This window comes from Ciconia boyciana, chromosome 9 (genome assembly GCF_034638445.1).
Source record: "Ciconia boyciana chromosome 9, ASM3463844v1, whole genome shotgun sequence".
Taxonomy (NCBI): Eukaryota; Metazoa; Chordata; class Aves; order Ciconiiformes; family Ciconiidae; genus Ciconia; species Ciconia boyciana.
The window spans coordinates 45,569,071-45,586,132 of record NC_132942.1 but is presented as its reverse complement, the minus strand read 5'-3'; the positions used below and the strand labels follow the sequence as shown (position 1 = coordinate 45,586,132).

Sequence of the window (17,062 nt, the reverse complement as noted above, 5' to 3'; positions counted from 1 at the left end):
TACTGATGCTGGCTGCTGGCCCCATGGTCCTGCCAGAGGTTACATCCCTGCAGGAGGGAGCACGCACCCGAGCCTCGGCAACCCCCAGGTCATTTTTTAGCGCGTTAGCATGAATACCCCAAAGATGCAGATAAAGTGGGGCTGTGCTAATTCTTCTGGAGAGGTAGTTAATGCCAGTCATCTCTGCTTAGGACTTCTGGCATCGCCTCCCTCGGGCAGAACAGCCCCTAGACTGGCCCGGGGGAGAGCTCTGCATCTCCCCTCAGGTTCCTCAGAGACAGAGCCCTGCTTTAGGTGGACTATGAAAACAATTTCTTTGAAGGCTCTGTAATTTGCAGGCTGGGGTTTGGGTAGTATAGATGGTTACTTTGGACTTCACACCACAAAATCAGAAAGAAACATTGCAATTTTTTTTTTTAAATGTGCGCGCACAACACTGTGCCTTTTCTTATGCAACCATTCCAGCAGGATACACCACAGGCAGAAATCATGACGGGCTTCTGCCTTCCCCGTACTTCCTGACCCAAGCACCGTGTAGTCCGTACTGAAGAATGGACGCTTTATTCCGGCAGAGAGAAGATGCCCTTGAAAAAACCACAACAAGACTTTACACTGCAAAATGAAAACTTTCATTGTTTTATTCTTGACTGCAGCTGTTTACAGAAATATAGTTGCGAGTATACAAATGTCCCAATAGAAGCAAAATATTTTTATTTTTTAATATTCAACAAGTTATCACAGGATAGCTAAAAACATAGATGCAAATGAAATATCCCCTCATAGAACAAACTGAAAACACCGGGTATCAGTGCTTTGAAAATCCCAACTACGAAAGCCATATACACAGAAATGCACAAAGGAATATCTGGTGCTACTTTCACATTGCAGGACAGTGGAAGAGGCAGCTCAGCGGTCGACCAGTGCACTCCAGGAACACATGGCAGAAAGGCGGGTAAACCACTCAAAGATGCAGCTAGTAACAGAGGTAGAAAGCTCTGCTCTGAAGTTTTTTGGAGCTTACTCATTAATAATGAGCTGAAATGTCAGTATTTCAAATCACCTCATTTCAAATAGTGTTCAGAATAAAAAAAAAAACTTCAGGAATACTGTGGTCTACTAAGCAGGACAGTGGAACACATTCCCAGTTCTGCAGCTCCCAGAAGCGCCACACTCTCTCCTTTCAAAAGGGAGCTTCCCCCCGAGCACCGTTATCCCGACCGCCGGGACGGCCGGGCTCCTGCGTGGGGACCCTCCTGCACAGGGGACACCGGGGCCAGACCTTCCCCGGCTCACCGAGGGGCAGTTCCAGGGACTAAAAAGAAGGAAAGGCCACTTACGTGATCTGAACACAGGACCTTTGCTAATCTGAATACTGGAACGCAACCGGAATATTTTACGGCGGGCTGCTGCTGGGTGTCGGTGTTTTGGAGTCTGAACCAAGCACTTGCAAACAGAGTGTGGGTGAGTGTCCCACAGCAAGCAGGGAAATCCTCGGACTCCTCACCCTTGTCCCAATACACTCAAACGCTAATGAGGCAATTTCCTGAACTGTAACAGCAAAAATTACAGAAGCTCTCCATCTCCGGAAGCAGCGGAGATCAGACCTGCAAACTGAAGGCTCAAAGAGAAGAAATAAGGACATTCACTTTGGGTTTGGCAGAGGTGCTTTGATAAAGCCTGTACCGGGACAGTGACATCGATCAATCGACCTCATGTCAAATTGCAGTGGAACGCACCTGATTTGGCATGAAGAGTCGTGGTCGACAAAATACATCCTATGGATTTTACGATCTGGATTTCTTTTAGAGAGTTTAATTTCTTACACAATCTGTAAGAAATCAGTACAAGTCGGGGCAGGGTTCCTCACGGCTAGAAACCAGGGAGAGCTTCCACCAGCTTTCAAGGAGAGAGTTTTCTAGATATTGACTGCTGTGGTACAAAGTTTAAAAAAAAAAAAAAATTAAAGATGCCTGCCTTTACGGAATGACAGATTAAGCTTCACCTTCCCGATGCAAACCAACCCCAGCTGAGCAGCAGCCAGGATCCTTCGCTATGCAAGAACAATGAATAACCCCCACTGGGAGAGAGCTGCTGGCGTCAGTCCAGCTCCTCCGGAGCAACACGACCACCGCTATTCCCTATCGGCACAAGCTGCTGGGAGACTGAGAACAGAAAAGGTCCCCAAGTCAGGAGTCACTTGAGGGAAGGTGGCGGGGGGCACGCGGACGCAGAAAGCCTGTGCTGCTGCTGCTGCTGCGCTCCCCGAGCCCAGCCAGCGGGCAGGCTCTCGACCAAGGCTGTCAATTCTAGTGTTTTGCTAACACCACATCTGCAATTCTTAATAAAAATATATAAAAATACAAAAGTGTACAGCTGTTTTAAACCCATGGACATTAGTGACATTCACAAGCAGAGCAAGTTTCTGGAGCAACGTTACCAAGAGCGCCACACGTACAGTACTGAAAGGTGTTCATACAGCTATTCAATGAGTTACTACAAAAACCTTGGTAAATAACCTCCTACTAAGGAAAAGTAGTATTATTTCAGGTTTATAAAAATGTAAATATAACAGTATTATATGCGTGTGTCTACTAAGTATTTATATATAATAGATATACGATTCCTCTATATACATATATATAACCCTAGAATATACAGGCATTGCATATTTACATACCTATACAGATTACAAGGAAAAGCCTCTCCTCCTGCGTCACCCCTCAGAGCCCCATACGCAACTAGAGAATTTTACGAGTACGCTGTTACAGGAGCTTCTCTGCTGCTGCATTTTTCCTCGTATCTAAATAGCATTCATCACCTTTCCGACAGGGATGCTGTGCTCGATTCTCAGCCCGCAGTGGGCACAGGCAGGCGCGCCTCTGTCTGCAGGCTCAGGTGACTACTGTCACATGCAGCTGGCATAATTGGTCTGAATATGAACATGAAGTGCTCACAATCTATCCCAAAAGACGACTCCAAATTAAGACAAAAACCCCAAACAAGCAAAGCATCTCAGTACCAGTTTCCTTTTAGCTTCTAAAATAACGGAGCTGCCACCAGGCCCCCTGGAACACGAAAACCACCTATTCCTTGAAAATAAATTCTACACTAATGAGAAGTCACCAGTGATCGGTATTTCTTCTTCACACCTTCCACCTACAACTCATAGCTCGGAGCATGCCAAGCAATTCATTCTCCTTGTTCTTGCTCCATCACTCAGACATTTGTCTGTGATCCCTTGTACTCCTCTCCTGTAATTACCCTGAAAAGTAACCCAAGTTTGCCATACAGAGGCAGGAGATTCAAATTCTTTTCTAATTTTTAATGCATGTGCACGTGCATGCCTGCACACACACACACGTACCCTTGGGGGAATCCACGCATAGCTTTTTTAGTCCAATAACAACTTGTTTGATTTTGCTTTTTAATAAATCACCTTTCCTGCTACTCAAACAGTGATTTCAACTATGTTTTAAGACAAATGCAAACTTCTGACTTGTTTGGTGCTCCTTCTGAGGACTCTGGAAAGATAAGAAGAGAGTAGACAATCTATTCAGACAAGTTTTCTTTTTAGAAACTATATCCTAAATCAAAATCACAACAGAAGCTTTAAAAAAAAAAAGTTCAACTTATCGAAATTAGGGGAATGTCCACTGATACAGCTGCCCAGACTCTTAGTATTTCCAGTAAAAAAACCTGCCAAAGTAACAAACGCTTAACTGTTCATGCTTTATTCTATCTCAAAACTAAATAGGAAGTAACCACCCTGTCAGTAATTAAACGTAATTACAGTAAAATGGTTGGTGATTAAACATCCACTTCAAAAACAGCAAGGCTGAAATTATTTCTTGAACTATTTTTATGTTAAAATAATAGCAAAGCATTTGGCTTGAATAACCACTGAAATATCAGACAGTGAAGAGGCAATTAATAACAAAACGTGGACTTGCTAATTAAGCACAAAGCACCAGTAACTTCCTACCAGAGGAGACACTAAGCTAATAACTGTGTATTACGTGTTATTCATACGATTTTTGTAATATATATATATACACACACAGTGTATAAGCGGACAAGAGAATGTATGCAGAAGTCACGACCAGTGGCTAGCAGGTACGTCTCCCTAGATTTTCATCTGCGACAAGAAATCGGTGTTCTGTAAAGCACCACGTACCACGGATGCTGTGCAGAGAGCGGACCACGGGTGCTGTCGAGGCGTGTACAGCTGGGAAGCATAGCCCACATTTAACATGGAGGATCAGATTTAACGATTCTTTAAGAGCGAGCTCAAGCAGCAGAAAAAACAAGATACAGAAAACCCATCCCAGCAATGCAGCTCTGCAGTTTTTCATTTTTCACCTAGTAGTATCTTCTATCTTTAATTGCTGCTTTGTGGATATGATAGTAACTTCCCCTTTATAATAACGTCAGGAACTTTAAATTTATAGAGACTAATGTCTCAGTATTTTCTAATTTTCTCAACCAAAATGCACTAGACCCGATACCGTCACCCCACCTCTGCAGGCAAGCACTCCATCTGCTCATGGCGAACAGGCGCACCAGGGTGAGCACACAGAGGAGTAAACACAGGGATTTAAAAAAAAAAAAAAGAGTAAGCTCCAATTATCAATATCAACTGCTTAAATCACAAAAGTAAATGTTCAGGACTCTGATAAAACACAGATGTGGCTCACACTGTTCTTGGGTCTTTCTGCCATGAAATCCTGCAGCCTGTCTTTAAGCTCTTCACTGGCTTATCAAACCTCCCTTTATCCTCTGCAGCAGCTGTTTGCAAGCAGCAGTTCAAGCACTAATCAACCGCTGAGCAATCTCTTCATTCATAAGACAAATACTTTTTGTAACCAAATCACATGTTCAAAGTGTTGTACATTTAAACATTGACCTAAAATGAACAAGATAAATTTAACACAAGAAAAGAAAGGTGTTATCCAGAAGTGAAAAATGTGATAGCACAGCCCTTTTTTTTTTTTTTTAAATTTATTTTACTTTTTTTTTCCCTCTTCTCTTCATAAGCGACCTAAAATACACACACAATTCAAACATACCCTTCCCTGGAGCTGTAGCAGTCTTGGTACGAAGTTCTCTTTTGGACACGAATCTTGTTAACGAGAGAATTGGTCCCTGGTGACTTGGCACTGACCAACAGCACTTCAACGTAAGGATACACCCCTTTGGAACAATGGAACAAATTGAAGCAGCACACAAGTGAATTTATCATTCCTATTACTTCTTCTGTGTATGAAGGCCCCAGACGACACCCAACAGCTTGTCCTGGGACTGCGATCCTGCAAAAGCCACCAGTTCATTTTTTAATAACTGGCTAGCGACTTCCATGACCATCTGGAAGTTGTTTCGGTCCATAATTCTCAGTCTTCTACGTAGCCTCATATAGCATTTAGTCAATGCTGCAAGATTGCTGTTTTCACGTCATGAACCATAACAGGATTGTGTTAATATTTTGTCTTAGCAGGGAAAAAAAAAAAATCACAGAAAGAAAAAAGTATGGTTCAGGGTTATAAAGCAGCTCTGGACATTATGAAGCAGGGAATTCTTTTTATCATGATTAAAATTTTAAACATTTTAGCATAATCATAAATTAAGAGTTAAAACACAGAGGCGCTAGTAATAAAATATTAAATAGACAATGATAGTGGATAAAAGCTGAATGGCTCAATCTGAATGAAACCCTGTTATTTTATATACGCCTAAATGCCTACGGGTTTCCTTACTAGATCGTATTGCTGAGTGACAGACACATCAAAACACACAGTGAAGCTTCTCATAGCCAGTTGGAACAATAAATTGCCTGATGGAATGGCGAGAGATGAACAAGTTATTTATGTTGCAAAAAGTACTTAAATACTCAATAAAGACATAACAAACCCCACCCCACCCCACTGTTATCAGACGCCACGTTGTGGTAGAACATCAGACAAACTCACAAATTTACCACAAAAATGTGTGGCAAAAAGAATATTTTATATATATGTATATATATAAATTTTTATATTTATGCCAATGTACTCACTCAGTACAAATAGCAAAATAGTATACCATTTCCTAAATACAAAATATAGCTTTCCAAAAAAATGAAACACACATTAGATATAAACCATCCAAAACTTGAACGATTGAAAACTGTATTCAAAATTAAATGACCCAGAGCAGGTCTCTTTCTGAAAAGTTCCCTTCATATCGGCAAGAAGCCTTACTACTGAAAACGTAATTCAATGCCTCTCAATGAGAGAGAGAAAGAGAGAGACAGAAAGAGAAAGTGAACGTTATGACAGACTGACAAACAGGAAAAACCATTAAAACAAACAAAAACTCTACACGGCTCAACTAAGCACACGAGTTAAGGGAAAAAACACACAGTCAACAGACTAGAGTAACTTAAAAACCATTTACAGACTATTCTTTGTTATTTAAAATAACAAAAATGAAAAATGACATGATACCAACTACACTCTACCAAGGCATAATAGCCATACATGACAGCTGTTCGGCTCTAACTGCAGCAACAGCTTTCTACGTGCAGAAGGAGAAGAAACAAATATCTGAATGAGGCTGTAGTGAGATATCACAAAACTGTCCGGATAGTTGGAGCACCCAAAAAATTCACATGCCTCACAATAACAACTGCATGGTCTGGAGTGGGTTGTTTTTACATTCCGTAACATCAGTCAACTCTTTTTAACTGAGACATGACAATCTAGAAACTAGACTTGGGGACTGGTGGTATTAAAAAAAAAAATCACTTCAAAACTGCAATGAGCTCAATATGCTACAAAGATGCAACAGCTCAGGATGAAGTGAAATTTTCAAGAATGCTTAAAAATGATGTAACTTGCCCCCTACTTGGAGTAAAGTCAAGCTGAAGATTTACATCAGTAACAGCTGGAAAATGGCTGGTTAAGGGGGATTTCTGCATTGAGAAGGTGGTGGAGAAATTGCTTCCTCTTTCCTTAATCCTTGATTATTTGTCAAAGCTCCTCCTGACTAAGCAATTTAATGCCATGGATTCCTAAAAGCTGCTTCTGATCTTTAAAGCCAGTAGGATATTTATGTCTTTTGTAAAAACGCAATATGAAACTGAGGGAGAGAGAAGGAAAAATCATGAGAAGAATGAAAGGGAGAAGGCTGGTCTGAGAATGGATAACGCAGCTTTTACCGAGCTCTAACCCATATAGTCAGAGTGAGAGACCCAGAGGAGTTCTTTCCTCAGCCAGGCAGAATGTTCCTTTCAAGCTGAAGGTATTGTAGAGGGTAAGATTTTAAGAGCAAAATTTAAATCGAAAGTTCCCCTTCATTTCTTCATTTTGTTAGAGCCACCCAACACTCGCTCTATGTACAGTTACATGTAAGAGACATGGAAAACCGTTAATCACATTCTCAGATGGGAAGCACCCACCTCTGGCTATCTACAGTAGCAAGCAATTCTCTGCTTGTTTATTACAGTTACTAATGTTTTTCATTGCCGCCTACTACAATTAACAAATTGCAGTATTAGCTCTCCCACTCAACTGTAAAACACACGATCCCTTCACTTACTGACAGCTATGAGTCATGGCTCATGTCACAGGCATTTGATGTTTCTGCTTCACAAGCTTTTTGACAAAAGAGGGGACGTGAAGAAGGAAGAGGAGGAAAGAAAAAGTAAACGTGGTAACATGTATTACCTTCTAACAACAATAATAACTGACCAGATATGCTTTAAATTGAAAGAGCACCCCACCGTTAATGAGGTTTAGGAATCTAGTAACAGTACAATCCCATGCCCTAGTAAAACAAAGCATAGCTTTTCAGCATTATTGGCACTACAAATCCCAAATACTATGGTCATAGCCTTAGGTGCTAGACGCTGCAATTGGCCACGTGTGTGCTCTTTAGAGAAGAGGGCCACTTTCTGACAGAAGCAATCAGTTCCACACAGCCTAATCCAGAGTCGGAAGGTCTGAGAGGATCTGGGAAATCATCACTTTTTTCTTCACAGAATTTCTGCAGGAAAAAACAAGCAAGCAAAAAAGTTAGGCATAACTAACAGAAGTCATCCTCTTACTTCTATGTAGTTCCTTCATCTTGAAAGTGTCCTTCACAAACAGACATGAAACTATGAGCGAGTATCAGAATGCAGCACTCTCTGATAGAGCAGGATTACTCTCCTTCCACTCTTTTTTTTTTTTTTTAAAGTTCATAACTTCATATACAAAAGAGTTTAGATTAGAAAATGAAGTGTATCACTTAAGTGAAACTTATGGAGGACTTAGGACGGCAACACAGGTAACTAGAGCCAAGTTTCACGCTGTGGACAATACTAGATTCCTGAGTCCTCCTGGTTCTTGGTACTCATTTGTAGTCAAAGCCTCTTTCACCTCTCTGAAAAAGGCACCTTCTCAGAGCGGAATGTTTCCTAGTAACAGCTGATTGTGACAGCTCACACTTAACAAAGACTCAGCATGTGGCACGCTCTCAATAGCCACCATGTTCTACCGAAACTTGTTTTCACATTACCTTATTGTAACCCAGGGCGCAACTTCAGAATAGTACAGACTTGAGGTGTTATTTACTCAATAAGCCTGAAGTTTTTAACTACAGTCATATTTCATAATGCTTTTCCCTGCCAAGCTGTCAGTGATCTACTCTCCTTCCTAATAAAGTACTAGACCGTAACAGCAGATGACAAAACATGCAGCAATTGAATGACAAGACCCAGTCTCAACCGTTTCATACAAATTCTGACCTCTGAGTGTTTTTAGTAACTCTTCATTTGAGCCACTGGTATTATATTCTTAATTCAGCAGTACTGGTATTTTAGCTCATATCTCAGACCACGGTGAAACACTCCAAAGTAAAGACTTCCTGAACAGAAGTATGCGTAGCAGCAAAGAACCCAGAACCCCAAACACATTACTTACTTGACTAATTAAAACGAGCCAGCCATATTGTTCCCCTGGTTTTGCAATGACACAAGCAGATCATCGATTTTCTCAATATTCTGATTGGTTGCCATAGCTGAAGGTAGTGGAGGAGTCTCAGATATCTGCTGGGAGAGCAGCGTTGGCACTGCTGCTTGGCCCTCGCTCTGTGGCTGACCCGGCTGACTTATAGCCATCAACTCATCCGGCAACGTAGCTGGTCCAGAAGTTAGCAGCTGCCCACAATCTGTTAAGCAGGAAGAGAAGAACAAAGGACCACTTAAATTAGGTTAATACATGCAGTGAATTAGCCAACTTCTTTACATATATCCAGACTGACTATAAACTGTGTGGAGAGTTACACGCACTTTTGTTCACATGACCACCTTTGCTCACCACTCCCTCAGGGTATAAGCACAAGTTCAAGGTGTACGTATTGAACAGATGGACGCTGTATTATGACCAAACACTACTAACACTCCAAACAGAGGACAATACTTAGCTAGAAGAAAAACAAGACACGTGGCATAAGTGTTGAGTATACCCATCCTTTGTCTTTATTAATTACAGATGTGTCTTTTTCAGTTCAGCCAAGGCATCTGCTAGCTCCTTCTATAAATCTGCAAATGGTGTCACATCTCCTACCCTTTCTAGCGTTATCTTCAGCTTCATGGAAAGGCTTGGCTGTATATGGCCTGATGGTCAGAGGTCATACAGCAAAGCACATATCCAAGTAGAACCACAGACCAAGTACACAGCTACTGCTTTCTGTCCAGATCTTTTATAAGATGCTACAATCATCATCTGCACCTGCTGCTTCTGGAGCTTCACAGCTATGTACAGCCCTTTACAGACAGATGGAAGGATCTACGTCCCAGAGAACTTGTCATAGAGGCTAGATTCAGAGATGAGATACAGAAAAGTGCCGGTTTATGAAGTTAAAGGAGTTTCAAATATGCTTCAATAGACACTTCTCTGGACTACGCAGCTTAAAAAAAAAATCCTTCCTTGCAAGAATGTGTGGAGAAAGTCATTGCATAAACTGTGGAAATCAAATGCAGCAAGAGAAAGATTAGTGAAGCTATCTTAAGAGGGTGCAACTTTTTTTTTTTTTTTACACATGTGTGTACGTGTATTATCTGTTATTTGCATATCTAGTGCTAATAATATTACATATAATATTTCTATATAAATATACACACAATTCTAAGATGGTTTTGTCACACGTTAATCCTAAGTGTAAGACGACCAACAGGTATTTAAGCTAAGAGCTCTCATGCAAAATCAGCAACGTAAGTGTACATTCAGAGCAACATGATGAGTATGTATATTCTCAATTGTAGTGCTACATTACTTATTTCAGGATTTTCTTTTTTTGGTAAGGAAATATCTTAGAAATGAATAATCAATGTCTTGTGGACTCCAATTAGTAGCTCTTCTAAATTGTAAACCCAGAATCAGGCATCTACCACTTACTGTTTTGAATGCCAAACAGGAATATTCCTGATGTTTGCTGAGATGAAGCAGGAGAATTCTGCAGCTGGTTGATGGCACCTCCTGCTGTGTTGTGAAATAAAGAAGCTTGTTGCTGTGGAGGAGAAGCAGTTCCTTGCATTCCCGCCATGCTGTTTTGAGAAGAGTACATAGGAGACTGCTGCAGCTCTTGCTGGCTCATACTATTCTGCAAGGCAGACATGGAAGCTGAAGAGATGAAGAGGGTGACTTGTTGCTCTTGAGAACTTGGTGACCCTTGGACCAACTGAATCTGGGGTGAGTTATGGAAGATGGCTGGCTGCTGTGCTTCAGCCTGGTTGGATCCAGGATTCTGAAGAGAAGACACTGTAGTCTGACTCTGGAATTGCATGGGCTGCTGTTCCTGGTTCATCGATGCCATGTTGGTCTGTGGATGAAAAATGGACTGGCCTTGCTGCTCCTGACTGGTAACTGGGTTTTGATTGGGATTGAAAATCATGTTCTGCTTTTGAGAAGCCATTGTACTCATTGCATTTTGATTACTGAACATGATGTTCTGCTGCTGCTGCTGCTGCTGTTCTTGAGACGGAGGACTACTCTGAATAGCAACTATCGAATGCTGGGGCTGGAAGATAGCTCCTTGTTGGTTCTGGGGAATTGAACTGGACTGGATGGAGCCTAATGACACTTGAGACTGAAACAAACCTTGCTGAGCAGGCTGAGTCTGGGGCTGTTCTTGGGGAAGCATAGAACTCTGGATATGAGATATCTGTGTCTGCTGCTGGAAAGAAGTCTGCTGTTCAGTGTTTGTTGCTGTCTGAAGAGGAGAAATGGAATTCGGGCTTGTAAAGAATGACATCTGTTCTTCCTGAGTTACAGGGTTGCTCATTGAACTCTGGGAAAGGAACATGTTGGCAGACTGCTGGTCTTGAGGAACTGAAGAGCTCTGTAATACACCCATGGCGTTCTGCGAGTGGAACATCGGAGGCTGCAGTTGGTCTGAGGAATTAGTACTGGTCTGGTTGTGGACAATGGAATTTGGACTGTGAAAAATTGAGCCTTGTGCTTCCTGTGATATATTTTGAGCATCACCAATAGGATTCTGAGAGTGAAAAAGCTGAGCTTGTGAATGTGGAGACTGCTGCATAAAGCTTCCCGACTGAATAGACATGATTTCTCCGCCTTGCTGGAACAGCCCACCTCCTTGTTGTTGAGTTCCACTTGCCTGAACAGTCATCATGTTTTTGGTAGATGAAAAGAGATTAACTTGAGATTGACTTTCTCCACTATGCTGCATTTGAACCATGGTCTGAAATACAGTACTTTGCATCTGTTTACTCTGACCTGAAGCTTCTTCTCCATCTGCAGCATTCGATGCCTGAAACATAGCAGGTCCATTGTTGGAGACCTGCTGCTGAGCAGTAGGAGTAGTCTCACTTCCAGAAACACCAGGAGATGAAGAGAATAATTCACACTGCATTTGCATGTCTTCGCTTGTTGATAACCCACTCATTATGTGAGAAGCCTGCTGGTAAACAGGTGACTGTTGGAGGGCTCCATTCCCTGAAGTTGTTGAAGAGAACAAATCAGACTGCATCTGTGTTGCAGCTTGGCAAATGTTTTGTTGGATTCCTATCACCATTGCTGCAGAAGTCTCCATCGCCTGCTGCTGCTGCTGCTGTTGTTGTTGCTGTTGATTGGACAACGCATTTTCAGGCTGCGAGTGAACATTTTCAGCTCGTCCAGGCAAAAGGTTCTCTGGTCTGGAATGGACAGCTGTGTCTGACGAGGAAAATATCCCAGAATTGACACTGTTTTGTATCTGACTAACTTGCTGAAAGATATCTGCATTTAGCTGGTCTTGAACATCCTCACTGCTGTCTGAACCAGAAAATAAAACAGAAGATAACTGCTGTTGAGCTTCCAATACCTGTTGCACCAAGTCAACATTTCTATTGCTGCCAGTGGCAGTGTTAGTTGGAAAATTTCCAGCTTGCAGTTGCTGTATAGTGTTCTGTAACTGACTCACGCCACTTGCTGATGAGAAAATACTTGATGAAATCTGCTGCTGCAATGCCTGTGCGGGTTCTGAGAGCGTAGACTGTTGTTGTTGTGATGCATCGGTTAATTGTGACAAAGTGACTACTGTGCCATCTGATTGCAAGACTTCCCTGGTTTGGGAATCTCTTGCTTGGAACTGTGCAGCTTGCTGCAATAATGCATCACTGTTCTGCAGCTGACCCGGAGTAGAGACTGCTGAAAAGCTACCAGGCTGGGAAATGTCCTGCGTCTGGATAGTAGTTAGTGTCTCTGGATTATACACCTTCGGCTGTATTTGTTGCTGGTTTTCATTTTCAGAAGGTAAATGGGAAGCAGAAGTTGATATGCCAGACATACTGTTTTCCAATGTTTGTTGAGCTGGTCCCACCACATTTGAAGCCTGAAGAGAGGAACACATTAAGCAATTCGTAAGCTTACTCGGGTGACGCTTATAAAATTTCCACCAATCCAGTACGTTCAGTAAAGATCAGACGGAAGATCTGATGGCTATGTATCTCTCCCCACATAACCAAACAAGCAAGCAAATGACTAGCAGTGGAAATGCTACTTCAAGGAAGGAGTCAAGGTACAATTTAATGAAAGCAATGCTAGGAAGTGATTAAAATAATATTCTATTTACTAGTAATTTACTAGTTCTGTGTCACAGGACCCAAAAAAAAATTCATCATAGTATCACTAACTAATCAATCTGAATGCAGGAAGAAGATAAGTTACTTTCAAAGGAAATTGTCTATTATTTTAATCATGCTCTGTGATCACACGTTTTGCCCAGACCAATCTCGGACATGACATTTTCCCTGTGTGTACTCTTCTCCGCTATTACAGATAGGTAGATGTAACTAAGGCTATTAAAGCTACTGTTTTCACATCACAATCAAACTTACCTTGAAGACAGGGGGAGATCTTTTTTCTGCACTTACTTCCATCGGAGCCACATCTTCATTCTTAATCATACTGCTTGGCATGAGTGGAGTTATCAAGGCACTAGGAAGAATGTTTACCTTCTCCAGGTTACAACCAGTGGCCTTCACTGCTGCAGTCACGAATAAAAATAAAAGAAGGGCAATGGAATGTTAACATTCACTACGCAAAGAGTGGGTTTCTAGTGGTGGCCTGCTTCCCCTTTCACTTTTCAGCCCTACCGTAAGAGCTCTCATCCTCATACAAGATGCTAATATGCAGAGAGATCATTGCAAACGTTTTAATACTTCAAATAATCCTAGAAAACCTGAAACCTTCAAAGGTTATTTTTAAGACTAACAGCAATGCCATAGTTTTGGTTTTCTTCCATTTCGTACCTTTCTAGACCAGGACAGCCATCCACCAATTGCTTAAACTACAAACATAAAAGCTTAAGGCATCTTTCCACAAACTGTCAGATTTTAAACTTTACTGCACTTTAACTGTACAACTTCTCCATTTCCTTTTGAAAAAAATGCCTGTTTTCAGACAACCATGTGAACAGAGTGCTCAAAGCATTCAGACTGTATTTTTATTCTGTTAAAGGACTAATCAAGCAAAACCTTGATAAATCTGCATGCCAGCTCTCTAGCAAGAGCAAGTCGTTATTTTGCCTTTGCAGTGCCTATTTTTTCTGTTTTGTTTTTTTTTTTTTTTAAAGTAGAAAGGTGGCTTCTTAAAATGAATTAGATCTTTTTAGTTTTAATTTTAATTTTTCCTGATCCACATAAAACACACTACATAAGCTGAGATCTTTGCTGTAAATGACATTAACTTTCTTGATTTCAAATACTGCTGAAATTGAGCTTAAAACAAACCAATGGTAAAGCCTGTAAAAAACATAGTTCCATAAGTACTTTAAATAAATTAATGAATTCATCTCCAACAAAGCAACAGATCTCCATGTTTTAAACAAATTTAAATCTTACAATAACTTGGCAGTAACAGTTCTGCAGTCCTTGTGTGTTTATTCTACATAAAACCAAAGACTCTCTCCTCAAATGTTATTTTCTGTCTTCAGCAAGAAATTCTCAGCCATCAGTATGGCGACAGTTGTCAATATACAGACAACCAAATAAACTCTTTCCCTCCTTCTGTTACCCCACAGGTTTGGGGTGGCTGGCTCCAGAAATACAAGCCCCGTGACCTGACCTGTTGGGCTGTGCTGCTGGCAGGGAATGTAATTTGAGTGAGAATATTCTAAAATAGGTCTGCTTCAGGACAGCTAGTCATACAGTGTATTTCAAGACAGCAGTTGGTATTTTTCTATACCGTAGTCATAATGTATAAGCTTTTCTATGTGCTTAATCATGTTGTGTTCATCAGAAACAATAAAAAAAAGTAATTAAAAAAATCCCAATGGTATACAGATTAGGTATGTTGTTCACAGTGACATAGTTGGTTGGAAGAATGAAAAAAAGAAGTGAGATTAATAATGAAAAAGAAGTTTCAAAAGCAGAGAAACACTGTTGGTTTTGGTCTTGTACTATGTTTTTGTAATACACTTAGTTTAGAACTTCTGAATAGTTACCATCTTATCAAGGCATACACACTCTCTTTCCCTTTTCTCCCAAGGCTGGAAACTGAAACCATCATTAACCACTTAAAAACAATGCTCCAGCACTACTTCAGTGTTAGAAGGCAAAGACCTGAACTGCATGGCTCTCCATACAACCCCATCTTCCTTAAGGTTTACAGAACAGCTTAGAATTCTAAATTTGTTGTCTTGAAACGTAACTTGTCATTGAAGTCTGTCAAATCTGCAGATTCTTAAAATGTTAGAGCTCAGAATCTGTAATGGCTTTGGGAAGCCACGTTTTGGTTTTTCACATCTGCAGACATTGTAATAGAAATTACTTTAAGGAATATTCCTTAGATACCCAAGACAAAGATTAAAATTGCCTGTGATAGGAAGAGAAAGGCCCTGTAGCTCCATACATAACTGCACATGTCCCTGGCAGCACCAGTTCATTCTATTTGGCCAGGGCTGCTGGAAATGATGCCACTTAAGGAGTTATGAATTCTAGGATTTTGCTCCCAGTGAAAGGAAACAGGAAGGAAGTAGCATCCCACTGGATCCCCACGTGGTCTTTACCATTTCAGAACAGTGAGGAAGGATGGGCTGGGACATAACGCAAAGTACATAAAGTAGACTAAATTGTCTGACCTCTGGTTCACGATCAACCTAGAGTAGAACAGGTACAGGAATGAAGAGCCATCAAAAAAGAGCTGGCTAGCAGAAAACCCACACAAGAAGGTAAATTAAGATTTATCGCAGAAATTAAATGGAGAACATGAAGCAACAGAAATAGCACATTGTGTTCTTATGAACAGCAGATGTTCTCCTGAAGCAGTTGGTATCTTCCCTTGGTTAAGCCTCCATACTAAATTAGATGGATGTCAGGCTTGCCCTGATACATTAGTAATTATTTTCCTCATCTTTTTAATCTTGCTACTAGAAGTCTTACCAGTCCTTTTATCAGCTTGTTTCATTGCCCTAAATATTTTTGCATATTTCTCCCCCAAATATTCTCTGCAGGTTTAAACTCATCATATCTTGTATTATCCTTCCTAACAAGTTGTAAAGTCAACTTGTAAATATATCTCCTGCCAAGACCAAGCTATTAACTTCAAACATGAGCTTCATGATTTTAACCTGAAGCTATGGATTCCTATCAAACTTGTGATCACATTGTTAATTTGCTTACCGTTCAACGTGCTTTCACCAGAGCAGGCTATGGAAATTTCCATTAAGCTTTGTACACTACCATAGTTTTAACAATCAACTAAGAAACATTTCCTTCCTCTACTTTATTTCAATAGCAGAAGGATCAATTCACTTCACACTTAAAAACCAGACAAACCTAAAACTTGCTCCCATGGAACAAAACGACAAACTTTGCATGGACAAAATGGTCAGGAAAAAAAAGGTCACTAAAGGGAATAAGTTGAAATTGCCAGAATTAGCACTTTTAACTAGACCTACTGAAAGCAGTCATATAAAATCACTGGACAGCTTCCGAAAAATACCAAGTTGGCACGTTCGTGTTTTTCAGTGCTCAGTTCTTCCCTCACCACCACCTTTATGTATGTTTTTGCTTAGATTAACACTACAGTTTCCAAATCCTTTGTATTAACTGCCATCTTAGGCTTCTTTCTTTTTCCCTTGCCAGCATATGAAATGAAGATTAGACTGCAGGGCCTGAGGCATGAAAACAAAAAAAAAAATTTTTTTTTTTTTCCAAAGTTATTGTTCTATACTAGCTCATGTTAAACTATACTTAAAGGAATATAGTTATAAAGTAAAATATTCAGAATCAGAAAACAAACCTCACTGTAAGAATATGGCCAGATTTTATAAGCACAGACTTATCTTCACAGGATGTCTGATTCATCCCTCCAAATCTGGATAGAAATTTATAGTTAAATTATTAACAACAATGATAAGAATCAATTTAGTACCTTTTATAGCCTCTTCAAAAGAACAATGTTGGGCTGGGCTGGAGATTTCCTTCTTCACATTAACATTCAGAGTACCAGCTGTTGAGACAAAACACATTGAAAACTTCCTTATGTTAAAACAACAAACAAGCAAGAAAACCAAAGCAAACCAAACCAGTTACTTACACCTT

At 40.6% G+C, this 17,062-nt stretch overlaps 1 protein-coding gene across 2 annotated transcripts in view; it reads right to left on the bottom strand.

Moving 5' to 3' along the window:
* Nucleotides 1-621: 621 nt before the first annotated feature.
* Nucleotides 622-17,062, bottom strand: part of NFAT5 (nuclear factor of activated T cells 5) — a 74,941-nt gene continuing 58,500 nt past the window's right edge. For both annotated transcript variants that reach the window (XM_072873000.1, XM_072873001.1), the window contains exons 10-14: nt 16,893-16,970; nt 13,355-13,503; nt 10,413-12,849; nt 8,937-9,183; nt 622-8,019 (exon numbers count right to left, since the gene is read on the bottom strand). In XM_072873000.1, coding sequence (XP_072729101.1) covers nt 8,945-9,183; nt 10,413-12,849; nt 13,355-13,503; nt 16,893-16,970 — 2,903 coding nt within the window. In that variant the 3' untranslated portion in view covers nt 622-8,019; nt 8,937-8,944. The remainder of the gene's footprint in view (nt 8,020-8,936; nt 9,184-10,412; nt 12,850-13,354; nt 13,504-16,892; nt 16,971-17,062) is intronic.